Source organism: Procambarus clarkii, chromosome 94 (genome assembly GCF_040958095.1).
Source record: "Procambarus clarkii isolate CNS0578487 chromosome 94, FALCON_Pclarkii_2.0, whole genome shotgun sequence".
Taxonomy (NCBI): domain Eukaryota; kingdom Metazoa; phylum Arthropoda; class Malacostraca; order Decapoda; family Cambaridae; genus Procambarus; species Procambarus clarkii.
In genome coordinates, this window is record NC_091243.1 from 12,045,042 (window position 1) to 12,060,204 (window position 15,163).

The following is a 15,163-nucleotide window of genomic DNA, read 5'->3' on the forward strand; positions in this document are numbered from 1 at the left end:
GACAGTCTTAACCCCTTGACGGTTAAGGCAGTGTCTGGGATGCTCCCGGACACAGGTTTGAATCCTTGTCACGGCCCTTGTGGATTTGTCCAAGGGGTTAAGTGCGAGTGTTGTACACTATTTTATGTGATCCACTTGAATTCTTACTATGAGTATTTTTCAACATACAACTACAAGACAGACATTACCAAAAAGGTGAAGATGAAACTGTGCTTCTGAATATATTTTATAAAAATACCCTTGATAAATACAGAACTGAATGAGAACAAGTTTGATACAAAATATACATAATTTACATGATTTAAGCAAGTGCTAAATGCGTTCAGATATCCACACAGCTGCTCTACAACCAGTCTTAATTACAGTAGTTAGAGCACTGTATGCTGGTGCTAATTGTGCATCATTTTCCAGGCCGGTGTCGTGGTGGTCCATTTCATCATCTCGGAACTTCTTTATGGCTTCAATCAGTTCCTTGTTTTCTTCTTCTCCTAAAGAAATTAGTTCTCGTAGCTGTGAGTTATAGTGATCTGTGATGACCGATTCTACTGCTACAGTGCACGCCATTGCTGCCTCTTTTCCCATTAATGCAGTCCCTGAATTAAAGATAATTGTTAATTGATTCGAAGTTGCAAAAGCATTTAAATTGCATCTTTCTAAACAAGTAATTTTAATATTGTACAATAACACTTTGTGGACTGTTTTGTCACAGGTGCAATTCATCTCCCATTCTTCAGTCTTATTTTTACCACTTCCTTTACATCTCCATATTCAGTCTTTACACTTTTTAATTAAACTGTACTTGGCAAAAAAAAAAAAAAAAAAAAAAAAAAAAAGGTGACTCTAGGGTATTGAATTTATCTTAAGTTCCTTGATTTTGGAATGTCATTCATTCAGACAACTATTATGAGAAATTATAATAATAATAATAATAATAATTTTTATAATAATAATAATAATAATAATAATAATAATAATAATAAATAATAATAATTTTTATTTAGGCAAAGGTACATACATAAAGAGATTTTACAAAGTTTGTTGGCTTTATAGATAAGAGCTAGTACATACAATGCCTAAAGCCACTATTACGCAAAGCGTTTCGGGCATTACGCAAAGCGTAATGAATTAGTACTGTGCAGAAGAACCTTAAAAGTAATGTAAGTTACAGTGAAAAGACTCACCTGCACCAAGAGCAAAACCAGCCACATTCCAGATTGGGACGAGAACAGTGGGACGAACTCTGTATTTTGGTATCAATTCTTCAAACTTTGCTTTATGCTCCTTTTCCTGATCCCACATGTGTTGGATGACTGGCCCCACACTAGATTTACCTGATTAAAAATTTATATATTATATTATTATTATAATAAATATATATATTATATATATATATATACTGTATATTATATACACACATAGTATATATAATCTATCCCACCCGGGTTCGAATCCCGGGCGGGACAGAAATGGTTGGACACATTTCCTTGCATTTCAGTTCGCCTCTGTTCACCTAGCAGTTAGTAGGTACTTAGGAGTTAGTGGGCGTGTTGTGGGGGTTGCATCCTGGTGGGCGGGGTTAGTAATTCGGCCTGGGGTGGAAAGGGGGGGGGGGACCTTGATAAAAGCCAAACGTGCATGAATACACTCTGGCTTCCTGTCTGCCGACACAATGAATTATTATTATTTGAATCAGTGTTTGGATTATGACAAAGTTCCTTTGTGTATGTGTGTGCAGTCATGTATATAGTCCTTGCATGTGTTTATCATCGTCAATCTATAGCTCTTGTTGGTGTGAATGTGTGTGAATTACAATTATGGCAAAATGTTCAGGAAGGCTATACAACTCAAAAACCCATAAGATATAAAGGTTGACAGCCAATAACAAATACTGTATATATTTACTGTTTATAACATAAGCATTTCATTACAGTACAGTACAGTACTTACAAATTACTGTTTCCCCTAAACCGAAAATGTAAGGTTACATTGCAACATACCAAGCACTGCCATTTGTCCAGCATAAATGCGATCAGCTCCCAGTTCCCCAGCATGGTCTACACGTATAATACGATCGATTATTTCTCTTTTCTTTCTTGCTTTCGTGCTGTACAGACGCATGCCATTATTTAATGAAGGGCGATACATAGTAGCTTATCTCTGTAAAAATAAAATTATACATACATATAGTTTAGTATATGTACTGTATCTATTTATTTATACTGTACACATAAAATATATATATCCCACAATGCCCCAAACAGGTGTAATAGAATTCTATGACCAGGTGACAGAGATTAGGTAAGAAAGAGAAGGATGGACAGACTGCACTCTCTTGGACTGCTGGAAAGCCTTTGACACAGTACTCCATAAGAGGCTGGTGCATACGTTGAAGAAACACGTAAGAGTAACTGGTAGGGTGCTCCAGTGGATAAGAGAGTACCTAAGAAATAGGAAGCAGTGTGTTACTGTGAGCGGAGAGACTTCAGAATGGGGCGAATCACCAGCGGAGTCCCACAGGGTTCTATACTCATACCTATCCTGTTTCCGAGATACGTAAATGATCTTCCAGAGGGTATAGACTCATTTCCTCTTAATTTTTATTTAATTTATATACAGTATACAAGAGTTCTTACAGTCTTGTAAAGCCACTAGCATGCATAGCATTTTGGGTAGTCCTTAATCCTAATTTTTCCCTGGAATATGATCCACCAAATCATTTAACAATCAGGTACTCATTCACTGCTGGGTGAATAGAGGCTACAGGTAAGGATTGGCATCCAGTTAATCCTCCCTGGCCAGGATACGAACCCAGGCCAAAGTGTTCAAGAAGCGCTGGGCAAGTGCTTTACCACTACGTAATAGAGGACTGTTGTGTTTACTGTTTGCCGATGATGCAAAAATTATGAGAAGGTTTAAGACAGTAGGACAGCATGTGGCTTCAAGATGACCTGAACAAACTGAAGGAATGATCAAACAAATGGTTGTTAGATAGAGTTTAACCAGTAATGAAGATTGGTGTAGGGAACAGGAGGCCAGATACAAGGTACCATTTGAGAGATTAAATTCTTCAAGAATCTGAGAAAAAGAGATCTAGGGGTTGATATCAAGCCAGACCTGTCCCCTGAAGCCCATATCAAAGGGATATCATCAGTGGCATATGCCAGGTTGGCCAACATAAGAATGGCCTTTAGAAACTTGAGTAAGGAAACATTCAGAACCTTGTATACCACACACATCAGACCAATCCTGGAGTATGCAGCTCCAGCATGGAGTCCATATCTCATTAAGCACAAGATTAAATTGGAGAAGGTTCAGAGGTTTGCCACCAGACTAGTACCCAAGCTAAGGGGTATGAGCTACGAGGAGAGACTAAGGGAACTAAATTTCATGACACTGGAAGATGGAAGACTTACAGAAGACATGATCACAACCTATAAAAATGTCAGGAATTGACAGGGTAGAAAACTATACAATTTTACTTAAAAGAATTAAAATTAGTGACATATATGAGATAAAATTTAGTTAATAATTACTGTTATTTACATTAATAGAGCAAGGTGGTGATAAACTATATTGTTTTTGGGGTTTCCTAGACAGTAAAGTACTGTACTAGGAGAGCATAGTGGAATACCTGTACTAGGATCAAGAAATTAGGTCCTTTATTATTTTACTTTATTAAAAATATTTGTTGTGCAATAAGAGTTGAATGTACAGTATTGGAGTCCTTTATTTACCATGCCATACTTGCATAAATTTAGTCTGAAATATCAGATTTACTTCTCATGTGCTGTTCCTGGCTTCTGTTACATACAACTTGGCAGTTTCAAATCAAAGTACTGAGAAATAATTGCTTTTAAGTGTAAATAACACAACCTTGTGTAAAAGTATTTAATATATTGAGAGATTTGAACAGAGCAGTATTGCCTAAGACAGAATTTTTAGGTTTTGACATGACAAGAATTATATTCTTACATACTCTAGCTATTGAACCTATATAACAGCACCACATGCATATCAGGTCCACCAATGGCAAAGTTGGACACTTTGACTCATTAACCACTACTGACTATGTGGTAAACTTTTGCTTCATGACAGTTCATACTATCTTATATATACAAAAATATATATATCTCGTTTACGCTTCCTGTGAACACTTCCGCAGTGGCTGGTAGTAAGTTAAGAGAGCCTTGATAGTGGAACTGTGGAGAGATAGTAGTGTTGGTGAGGAGTGAGGGAAGTGTGAGGAGAGGTGAGGGAACTGTGAAGAGAGGTGAGGGAAGTGTGAGGAGAGGTGAGGGCTTGGGAGAGGTGAGGGCTTGTAAGGAGAGGTGAGGCAAGTGTGAGGAGAGGTGAGGGAACTGGGAGGAGAGGTGAGGGCTTGTGAGAGGTGAGGGCTTGTGAGGAGAAGAGGGAACTGTGAGAAGAGGGAACTGTGAGGAGAAGAGGGAACTGTGAGGAGAAGAGGGAACTGTGAGGAGAAGAGGGAACTGTGAGGAGGAGAGGGAACTGTGAGGAGAATCGAGGGCTTGTAATGAGAGGTGAGGTAACTACGAGGAAAGGTGAGGGCGTCGTCTGCGCCACCCCTCACAAGCATCACACTCCCCCCACCTCATGCAACCACCACCCTTCCACTCCCGGTGTAGCTGCAACCCACAGTATATATATATATGAGTAGAGGAGGTATATGAACCACGTGTAGGTACAGTGTGAGGTACAGTGAGAGGTGAGGGAGGGAGGCGGGGGTCGGCCCGACAGATGGCGCTGGCCACCATCGTTCAAAATCACTGTTTGCTAGATACGGCGTTCTGTCCTCCTTTCTCGCCGCCTTCCTCACCTTTCTACCACTTTTCGGGTGAGTTTTGAACCCTTTCCCCTCCAGAATCGGCCAGTTGAGAGGTGGTAGAAGGTAGACTAGCCTCGAGGAGGGCGGGAGAGCCAGCGTTTGTGTTCCCGCCGCAAATATCTTCTGCTAAGCTTTGTTCTGCGCAGACTCAATATGGCAGGGGGTCGAGGGAGGGCTGCAAGCCATGGAGAAAATCAATATTTTTCCCTCTTGCCACAAACAATTCACCAAGAAATTTAACAGTGCCGTTCCCTGGTTCCTGGTGCTCTACCTGCAGTCACGAGGATTACTAATTACCTGGAAATAGACTAGTGAGGTGAGAGAAAACCCGAAGCTGTCGAGAGGAGTGAGTGTGGGCCGAAATTGAGTGCAGGACGCAGGTAATATGTGCGTACGCAGCCGAGGGAGGACTGTGTCCAAAATTTGCTCATTTGGGCCTGCTCAGTCCCGTACCCCCGCCCATCTTGCGCCAAATGTCACTGAATGGACCCCTTGGCATGCCACCTCGGCGCACATAGTCATGAACAAGGCATACACCAGCCTAGTTGATAAATTAGGCGAGAGAATGGCTGGAGACGGAGCATAAGTCGTGGTACAAGAGATACGATGTCTTGCCCGCACTTATAACATCACCATTTCTATCACCAGTACTACACTGGTGGGAGAAATGCTCTCTTGGATAGTTAGAAACTTAAAATAAAGCTACTAGAATATATTCTTAGAATTTCTTCCTTTCGTACTGTGTTAATATAGCCTCGTGTGTTGGGCAGGAAGTGGGAGAGGGCGCCTCTGGGCTATTTTAAGGAGGGTTAAAATTACCCTTCACTGTCCCAGAGTCCTTTTAAATGTTTGCATTATGACAGTCCTCGTGCGTCATGCTGCTTGGCCTGGCTGGCTGGCATATCTTGACCCCACACACACCCATATTGCTTGTCTGGCTAATTAAGTGTAGGCGGTATGTCATTCCAGTGTGGCAAGTGTAATCTTGACTTTGCACCAGTAATCAAGGTGATAAGGAAGTCGAATGGTATACTGTAACCTTAATGATAAATACTTTCTAGAGGTTTCATTTTTCATATAGAGGATTTCATATAGAGGATTCTTACAAGAGGTGTAGGTTTTACTGTACTGGAGTTCTACATCCTTAAAACCAATGGCTATAATTTTACCAGTAGATTGCAAGCTTTACCAGTTATATTTTAACATATTAGTGTTCATAGTTATGTTTTGATTATGAATAATGATTTAATGTATATTTTGTACTTAATATAGTTTAGTATACATGACCCTCAAATCTGTTAAAGTACAATTGTCTTTAGTTCTGTATTATATTTTATATTGTATAGCCCACTGCTCTATTCTACTGTGCTTTTTATAATTAAAAGTAATGAAATATTAGTGGCTTATACATAGCAGTCAGTAAGGGTTCAGAAGGCTAGTAGAGGTATTGATTAGATTCATTGATTTCTCAAGTCAATGATTGTAGTTGGGCTTGCATGTCAGGCTGTTGTGTGGTCACCAGGTCAATATGGCTGGCTTGCGGCACTGGAATGTCTATTTATCACTTTAGCCTTCAATATAAAATTTTGTTCTGTATTTTGTGAATTGCAATATGGGATTGCAGTATTTTAACTTAATAATATGCAGTATTTTAACATAATAATATTCATACCAACTAAATTATTTTATTATACAGTATTTTTCTTATGGAATAAAATTTTACTTTTTTATATTATAAATTGATAGTTTTATAAGCACTAATTTAATATAATATTCAGGAATATACATACAAGAATTTTTAGTCATACTGTACAAAAGACCAAATGAAAAAAATTATTTGTTAAAAAAAATGCATATAATTTATACAGTGTAGATAGTATCAACTGTAAGGGGATTTTTGTAAATGTACTAATTATGTTCTGTACAGCATCTGTAAACTAAAATACTGTACAGTATCACATTTAATACTATACTACTGTATATCCACCACATTACTGTAATTACAGTAGTTTTCAACAATTCTTATACTGTATTTTCATTGTTGTACAAGTTGTCAATGCATAAGACCAACAATTAAAGTTTACTGTTCAAGAAACTGATATAGAATTGAGAGAAAGGATATGTAGTAGTAAATAAACCTTGATATGAGATAATTAAGCATTGACAATAATAGCTGCTATATTCAGGAGAGTACAAGCTTATTAAGAGAATTACTGATTTTCTTTTTTGTTTACTTCCAGTGAGGTGTTTAGGATGACATAAGTTTGGTGAAAAAACAAAATTGAGGCCAAATAAAGGAAAATAGTACTGTATATTCATGGAGGAATGTATAGGTGTATGGTGAAGGATTTGCGTAGACAACTCGGATCTATCTTTATTACAAGAAAAGGTTTGTAAGATATTGATTGTTAAAAGTTAGTATTATTGTTATTTAGATCAGAGTATCTTCCATATACAGTACTGTAATTGCCTTATTTCAACATTTTCAATGTACTGAAACCAAAATAGGCCCTATACCCTTTTTTTTTTAAATTGATATTCACAGATTTTGGTGTAATACTTTTTGAATTAGCAATCTTGTAAAACCATTGTGTAAAACATATTGAAACTTTGAGTAGAAATGTTTAATTTAATAATTTGAATTATTTGCTATACTGGTATTAAGGTAGAGTACTATACTATACTTGATATAGTAGTTGGCACAACCATACCTTCTATGGCTTTGTATAACCCTAATGATAAATCTTGATACCGTAAATGTATTTTCCTTGAGTAATGTATTATTACTTTGTGTGTGAGTTTAGTATGAGCATGGCCACTCCTGAGTGGTTATAAGAGACAGCAGCTGCAGGTCTCCTACTTATAACAGTGTCCATGTTGATAGGCACCACCGGAGCCGTGTCAGACTCGTGAACACCCTCATCTTCACCATCATCATAACACAGGAGCCTTGGAATGTCAGGCTCTGACTCAGGTTCCTCGTATGTAAGTCTTAATTCATTTTATACTGTACTAATTTTTTCTTTTGCCAAATTAAAGACTCTTCGTTTTCCTCAGCTGAGGTTGAGGAAATTAAAAAATACAAAAATTTGATTTTATTTAGCTCAGAATATTCTTATAATGATTGTTATTTACTGAATTGAATAATAAATGTATAAGTAGAAAAATTCAGTTTTAAAACGTTTGTGATATTTAACCAAGAAAACTTATTACTGATTTTGTTTTTGTTTTTATTGGTTTTAATTATGTAATGTTGATAGAGCACTGAACGTAATAAAATGACCCTATCTGAGCAGCCCCACAGTAGCGCTCCCATGCCTTTGTACTGAATCCTTCCAGGTTGCTGCTAACATGCCAGGCCTTGAGGGACTTTGCATGTCTCATGAGGACAAAAATAATCTTTAAATTGTTTGGTCCCATAATTAAAGGGCATGGAGTTAAGTGAAGATCATATCTACAGAAAAATCTGAAGAACTATCTCAGAATGGAGTATTTCATTGTGCTTAACAATGACTTGTTTTTGCTCTGAGGTGGTATTTATAACTAATGCTGTGGTTTTATAAGTTGGTCTCTGAAAATATTACATATATAATTGTTTATTTTCAGCTGGTGATGAACAGTGTTGATGCATCAGCCTTACGAGGATGGCGCGTGGCATTGGCAGGGGGACAGCAGGTCAGTAGAATTATGATTGTTAGTGAATGCATTCAAAATCCTAAAATATAATTATTTTAGCTGTACTCCATAACTCCACGGTGGTTTTGTTGGCTTACAGCTGGTGATGAACAGTGTTGGGGCCTCTGGACTGGCTGGCATTACTGGCAGTGGGGGGTCAGGTGACCCATTAAGTGAAGATGGAGGGGGAGGGGGAGGACCGGGGGATAATGTTACAACACATATTACGGGAACCAGTGATGACGATGACGACGACGTTCCGTCTTCCCCTGGAAGTTTTGATGATGATGAAGGTTCATTACCAGGAGAAGACGACGTGACCGCCCAGTTAGCGGCGGCAGGTGGGTGGTCAGGTGAGGCGAAGGAAACTATGCGTTTTGTTGGTGGTGGAGGGAACCAATAGAAAACCCATGATGTGTGCACGAGAGAAGTTTGAATTGCCCTTGATCAAACCTAGAGGGTTTATATTTTATACATAAATCCATTTGTGGCAAGGATCACATTCACATCAGTTTGCAGGTTATGATCTTAACATAACATTATAGTTTTTTTAGTTGAATTTTATATCATGAAAATATTTTATACTCTTGCATAATTTTCATAATGTTATATTGTAATTATATTAATGAAATACTGTACTGTATCTGCTAGGGTGTTTGAATTTTACAAGTTCTATGTAAATCCTTGTTGCCTATAGCTCAGGTGGTAACTTTTGTTCTAAAAATGTTCTTAAATTTTTCAGAATTTTCCATCGTTTACAAAAATGAACTTCTAAGAGTCAAAATCTGCAAGGTCAGTAATGCTGTTTGATGTGGATATTGAAAATTAATGAGAGAAATTTACGTCTGACTGATTTGATCAAGGACCATATCCGTGATGTTTTACTTTTGCTTGTGGGTACAAGTGCCTTAACTGTTATACCCAAAAACCAGGTACTATACAGTACTATATACCATATATTATGAAAAACAAAAATGGAATACAGTACACACTTTGCTGTACAGTACGTATACAGAGGTGGGAGGAAATAGGGTAGACCCATTTCTTGTGGGGTGGATTCACTTTTTTTCTTCAAGTTCTCAGTCTGTCATCGCCAAATAATCTCTGTTGATGGTAACCTGTGCTACTTCTGCAGGTCAGTCAGGAACAAATAATCTACTTGTTAGTTCGGCTACAGATTGGTTGAGGGTTTTTCATCAGTCCTGAAAAGCTCTGCTTGTATTGATATGCAATTGCATATTATCAAAACTGAACTGAAAGCTTAAGACAGTTCAAATGCTATTATTTTCAACCTTGAACCTTTTTAATTTTTAGCTTTAATATTTTTTTCACACCGTTTTTCTCTGTAACTGGAAAACTTGAGTGATTTTCATATATTTTCCTGGGAGACTTCCTCTTCGTGTATTCCCAAGCTATCCACAAGGTGTCCTCCAGGTTTGGGTGCCCCCATGAACACCCCAACTGGGAAGCAAGGCCAGGATCTGGTCCCTTCAGTAGTGTCATGGAAGTGGGGATGCAAGATCTATCTTGAGGTTATCTTGAGATGATTTCGGGGCTTTTTAGTGTCCCCGCGGCCCGGTCCTCGACAAGGCCTCCACCCCCAGGAAGCAGCCCGTGACAGCTGACTAACACCCAGGTACTTATTTTACTGCTAGGTAACAGGGGCATAGGGTGAAAGAAACTCTGCCCATTGTTTCTCGCCGGCGCCTGGGATCGAACCCAGGACCACAGGATCACAAGTCCAGCGTGCTGTCCGCTCGGCTGACCGGCTCCCCCTAGATCAGCACATTATTGATGGAAAATCCAGCAGAAAGGTATAATGCACTAAAATATGCAACTACTTGGACAACAAATACAAACTAAATACACTACTGTATTAGGTTCTGAAGACAGGTGACTTTTACCTTATACAGTACAGTACAAGGAGAGGAAAGCTAAGAAGGTGGATTGGTACAATGAGTAAAGGATACAATTGTTGATAAGCTAGAGCGAATATTTTGGTAGTGTGTGGTACAGTTTGCCATGATGCTGATTATTTAGGTTACATTTCTCTCCATACATCAGTTTTCTTTGACCTTGTGATACTTTTCCTTCCTTTCCCTGTAGGTGTTATCTTGCCATGAAAGCAGGATATGGGATTGCAATAATTTGTTTTAAGTATATTAAATTGCTTTGGCCTCTTGATGTTCATAGAGTTTTATCTTATAGTATGTATTACACATCATTTTTCATTTGCATTGTCTCATAAAGTACATATGTGGGAATAAATAGTATCTACAGGTATTATACAGTAATTACATTCCAGCTTCTTTTAGGGAGGGTTCTCGTGTATAGCAATGTCATTTTAATCTCGGTTCCAAACATATTTAGCAACATAACATTGCTCACATTATATATTATTTGAGTAGGTCTTTTACATCTCATAGTCTCTAGATTTTGTCTGCATTATATTATGCTCTGTACAAGTCAGGTTTTTTATCACGATAAAATTCCTCAGTCTTTGTCTTTTTATATTGAGGCATTGTTTTTTGAGTTTTGCATTACAGTATCATTAACTGATGTAGAAAAATAATACTGATCATAATAAGTGATTAAATTTCCTTTTTGTTTAACCCTTTTATGTAACTTCACAGACTACAGTACTTGTTAGGGTCAAATTTTTTTTTTTTATGGTGGTGGTGTTTGTGTCATATTTACAGTATTGAGTGTAAATAATGAGATCTATCTGGGGTTCTAGTATTGAGAATGACAATTGTCACATTCTATACATCTCGGTTACTCGCAATTTTATAACTTAGCCCACTCATATCTGATACCGTAGATATAATTTAAACAAATTGTCAGTCGACTGGAACGTGACATAAGAGTACAGGGTCTTTACAGGTCTTGTTTATCATTACTGTTCGTATTTGCCATAAAAATCTTAATTGTATCAAAGATTTAAGTGCCCAAGATTTTCAGAGGTGTATTTCTGTTTCACTTTTGAAATTCTTAATGTTAAAATACAGATATAGTTAGTAATCAAATCAGTCAAATGCATACCAAGGTAAGTTAGTAACCCGGAATATCCACATCCCACAGCCTTTACTGACCAAATTTTGTATTATTTGCGCACACTTAAAGTGCTTACAAATTTAACAAATTGAATTTGGATTTCTTCCACCTAAATGTTACCAGTTGAGCCAGTGACAGCACAGATTTGAAGATGAATTTCACAAATTAAATGCCCTACTAATCTTCATTTGTGATGTCATTGTTGATTATTATTGCTCATATTGTGTCTGAATAGTACGTATTAAAACCCTTGGAAAGCGTCGTGGTTAACTCGACTTCTCTCATGCACCTTCATGCAGAAGTTGGTGAAGGGAAGGGCAATTGAAGGAATCTCAAGAGCTCTGCATGGTGTTGTCTTTCTAACAACCATTGGGTGGTAATTGTTTCTTTTTACTTGTATCTTATTTTATGATTCACAGCTTATGTTTGATTAACTTGGATAATTGTGTTCATTTTTTCTTTTTTGTGAATAAAATGTAAATATTTTTTGTTTTTAAATGCATGTTACATTTTTATTATTTTTTATTTGTGGAGGGAAGAAGGCATTTTCTTCACATTTGCTTTGTTAGTTTTTATATATAGACTCTTGGTTAATTTGTTGCAGTTGATGATGATTTTGAGTTAGCATGAACAATTGCATTTTTGTCATTTTACTTATTATTTAAATTCTTCATTCAATTTATGTGATTTTTCATCTGTTATTTATTTGTATCTTCCACTTCATTTAAATCCACTTTGAAGCTCAGTGTCAATATGTCATTGAAGTTACCTTAGAGTATTGCCAAGAACTTGCCCAACTCCCGTTCCCTCCACCAAGGAGAGGACAGGGCTTTTATTTGTTGTTTCTCCCTTGCATGGTACAGGACCTGTTGGAGTGGCTGCGGCTGCTGCCATCGCCTCGGCTAAGAAACGTAAACGACACCATAGTTTTGAGCTCAACCCGTCTATACGTAAAAGACAACAGACTCGACTTTTAAGAAAGTTAAAGGTGAGGTTTTGCTCTTGTTTACAGGTGCAGCTAAATGTTTTATCAACTGATGTTTATAATTTATTAGATGTAAATATGCTTATTGATGTTACATAGCATAAAATATTATTAAATGCTGATTGATGGCTAGAAATAATTTTTATTTTTATTCAATAGATTGTTTAGCTCTACAGTATTTAAATAAGTAGAGGCAAAGATTCCTTTCCTTCAATCATTCTTATTTCTGAACTATACCACTTGGTTTGATCCCCTAGCTAATGGCCTTCTTCCCAAGGACAGGAATAAACACAGTCAGGCTAGTTCAGCATTCTCTGGCACAGTGGGGCTGTTTTTCAAATGTTACCACTAAGTTAAATGGGAGATACAGTACCAAGAAACCTACCACAAAGAAGCATTTCATTATATTTAGTGCTTTTTCATTTACTATATTTATAGTAGTTCCAAAAGCTGCAAAACAAAAAAAGGAATATTGGTATATTGTGCGCTGAGTAAGGCTGGTCTACCATGACAGCTTGGCGAAGCAGACACCATGTTCTGGACCACCAAGGGTTACCTTGAGGTGCTTCTGGGGCTTAGCGTCCACGCGGCCCGGTCGTCGACCAGGCCTCCTGGTCGACGACCTCCTGGTTATGCTCAAATTCTGGCCATTTGATGAGGCTATGCCAAAGAGCACTTGCTTAAACAGTACTTGCCCAAAGGAATTTTATAGTTTCTCTTTAAAAATATATATTTTTATATTACTGGCAAGTATTTGTATTGAATATTCTGAATGTGGCTGAAAATGCTGTTTACTTTTGTGTGGAACCATCAACTTCACTGTACTTGGTGCTGTTCTCCAACAGGGAGGCAATTGGATGCTCTACCTCTTGATTTGAAGAGGTGGGACTTGCTCTACCTCTTTCAGCTGGTCCAAATACTGCTCACTGTGCCATTTATATTGGAGAGCTTTGTGGGTCATGTAAATGTGTGGATCTCATGTTGACAGTTCAGCTTTGGGTCTCAGTTTTCCTCTAATTGTCCCTCAGTTGGTGGCCTTTCTGAACGTCAATCACATTACAGTTTCAGTGTCCCTACATTTTCTCTCAGTTGTACTTTGTTGGTTGTTCTATTTATTGTCTTGTGAAGGTGACCATCATATTTTTTTTGTAGGCAACAATTGACGAATACTCGACAAGAGTTGGGCAGCAGGCGGTAGTGGTTGTTGCAACGCCTAGCAAATCGGGAAATAATTTCAAATGTTTTGGAGCCAAACCTCTAGAGGATGTGGTAAGTTAATATTTGTTCTGCAGTCATGTTTATACTAGAATTCCCACATTTTTATCAAGTTGATGTTTAAAATGAGTTACGGTAAAATTTAGAAGTTTATCTCTACGATGTTACATTTTTATTATATATTTTCTAACTCAACAGATGAAAACGTTACGGCAAATGTTAATGACGGAACTGGAAAGTGCATTAGCGCAACAAGCCCCTCCCCCTCCTCAAGACGATCCATCCCTTCATGAACTACCGCCACTTGTTATTGACGGAATCCCAACTCCTGTTGAAAAAATGACTCAAGCACAATTAAGAGCGTTTATTCCACTAATGTTGAAGTATTCCACAGGTATATATATATATATATAGATATGTTTATATTTAGTTTAAAGTTAAAATTTCAAAGTAATACAGCTTATCAGAATTGGAATCAGAATTATCATATCAGAATTATCATATCAGAATTCTTAATTTATGAATAACCATTCAACATGTGATTCTCGATGTAATATAATACAATGTGTATGTATGTAACTACAGTGCAGTCTCGATTTGGCAAATCTCTGTTGTAAGTTTGCAGGTTGGATTTACTCGCCTGCCTTACTGAACAGGTGTTTGGTGATGCAGGTGATGGCTGGATTTGCTTAGGATGCAGGGATAGAGTTGATGGGCCTGGATCGTTTATACCATTGTGAAGTCTTGCCTTACCTTTAAAAACAAGAAATAAGGAGCTGATTCCTTATAATGGCACCAAGGGTTAAATCTCTTTACAGTCAGGTTCTCTTCACTCATCATATGATAGTGAAATTAATATTTTTCTGTTAAATTTGTCCGTAAAGTGTAGGAAATATTACGGTGTAAATGGTAAAGTTTAATATGGCTCCACTGACATTTTTAATGCTATTCATAGACGAGGGAAACATTAGGAGAAACTGTCATATCATTGTACTGTTCTTGTCTTCTCAAAAAAAAAAAAAAAAAAATTAACTAAAAACATCTGGGATTGCAACTAATCTCTGGATGCAGCGTATCGTGGTTGGTCCCATATACTTCATCAAATTGTAGATGCACTGTACCTGTGCATAATTACAGGATGAGCTATGCTTACGGTGTCCCATCTTCCCAGTACTCTGTTATATGGTGCTTTGATATTACTGATAGTGTTGGCATCCACTGCCTTCATATGTGACTAGTTCCATCCATCTACCATTGTTTGCAAAAAGAGAACTGTCTAATATTTTTCGGCACCTTTGTTTCCTTAGCTTTAATCGTGTGTGTGTGTTTTTATATTTGCTTTTAGTTTTGTATTTGTTTATTTGTTCTTGTCTCTTTTGTGTGTGTGTGTG

The 15,163-nt window shown here is 37.5% G+C and overlaps 2 protein-coding genes across 17 annotated transcripts in view; one reads left to right on the forward strand and one right to left on the reverse strand.

Annotated features, from left to right (window-relative positions):
• Window positions 1-213: 213 nt before the first annotated feature.
• On the reverse strand, window positions 214-5,280 carry Coq7 (ubiquinone biosynthesis protein COQ7, mitochondrial). 6 transcript variants are annotated; one of them, XM_045729600.2, is made up of 4 exons: window positions 5,141-5,280; window positions 1,998-2,157; window positions 1,182-1,331; window positions 214-593 (listed from the first exon to the last, which is right to left on the reverse strand). In XM_045729600.2, the coding sequence occupies exons 2-4, from the start codon at window positions 2,143-2,145 to the stop codon at window positions 313-315; spliced, it is 579 nt and encodes a 192-aa protein (XP_045585556.1). In that variant the 5' UTR covers window positions 2,146-2,157; window positions 5,141-5,280; the 3' UTR covers window positions 214-312. The 6 variants fall into 6 exon arrangements, with proteins under 6 accessions (XP_045585556.1, XP_045585557.1, XP_045585562.1 ...); XM_045729601.2 differs by lacking the exon at window positions 5,141-5,280 and adding an exon at window positions 4,835-4,975; XM_045729606.2 differs by lacking the exon at window positions 5,141-5,280 and adding an exon at window positions 4,704-4,836.
• The window catches only part of LOC123747399 (DNA-binding protein P3A2), a 37,786-nt gene continuing 27,340 nt past the window's right edge, over window positions 4,718-15,163 (forward strand). For 8 of the 11 annotated variants that reach the window (XR_011226136.1, XM_069319746.1, XM_045729592.2 and 5 more), the window contains exons 1-8: window positions 5,021-5,159; window positions 7,084-7,232; window positions 7,728-7,828; window positions 8,450-8,518; window positions 8,619-8,871; window positions 12,436-12,560; window positions 13,710-13,826; window positions 13,971-14,166. Coding sequence is in view for 10 of the 11 variants with exons in the window: in XM_069319746.1 (XP_069175847.1) it covers window positions 7,799-7,828; window positions 8,450-8,518; window positions 8,619-8,871; window positions 12,436-12,560; window positions 13,710-13,826; window positions 13,971-14,166 (790 nt within the window). In the remaining variant the exon portion in view is untranslated. Of the gene's footprint in view, window positions 4,853-5,020; window positions 5,160-7,083; window positions 7,233-7,727; window positions 7,829-8,449; window positions 8,519-8,618; window positions 8,872-12,435; window positions 12,561-13,709; window positions 13,827-13,970; window positions 14,167-15,163 lie in introns of those variants that run through there. The other 3 variants (XM_069319750.1, XM_069319751.1, XM_069319747.1) reach the window with 2 other exon arrangements.

What these genes read in the sequence shown, in the direction of transcription:
- Coq7 (XM_045729600.2), bottom strand. Translation starts at nt 2,145, where the DNA reads ATGTATCGCCCTTCATTAAATAATGGCATGCGTCTGTACAGCACGAAA. An exon ending in TGGACAAATGGCAGTGCTTG is followed by an intron (nt 1,332 to 1,997) that starts GTATGTTGCAAT and finishes ATTTTTAATCAG; the next exon opens with GTAAATCTAGTGTGGGGCCA. An exon ending in TGGTTTTGCTCTTGGTGCAG is followed by an intron (nt 594 to 1,181) that starts GTGAGTCTTTTC and finishes TCTTTAATTCAG; the next exon opens with GGACTGCATTAATGGGAAAA.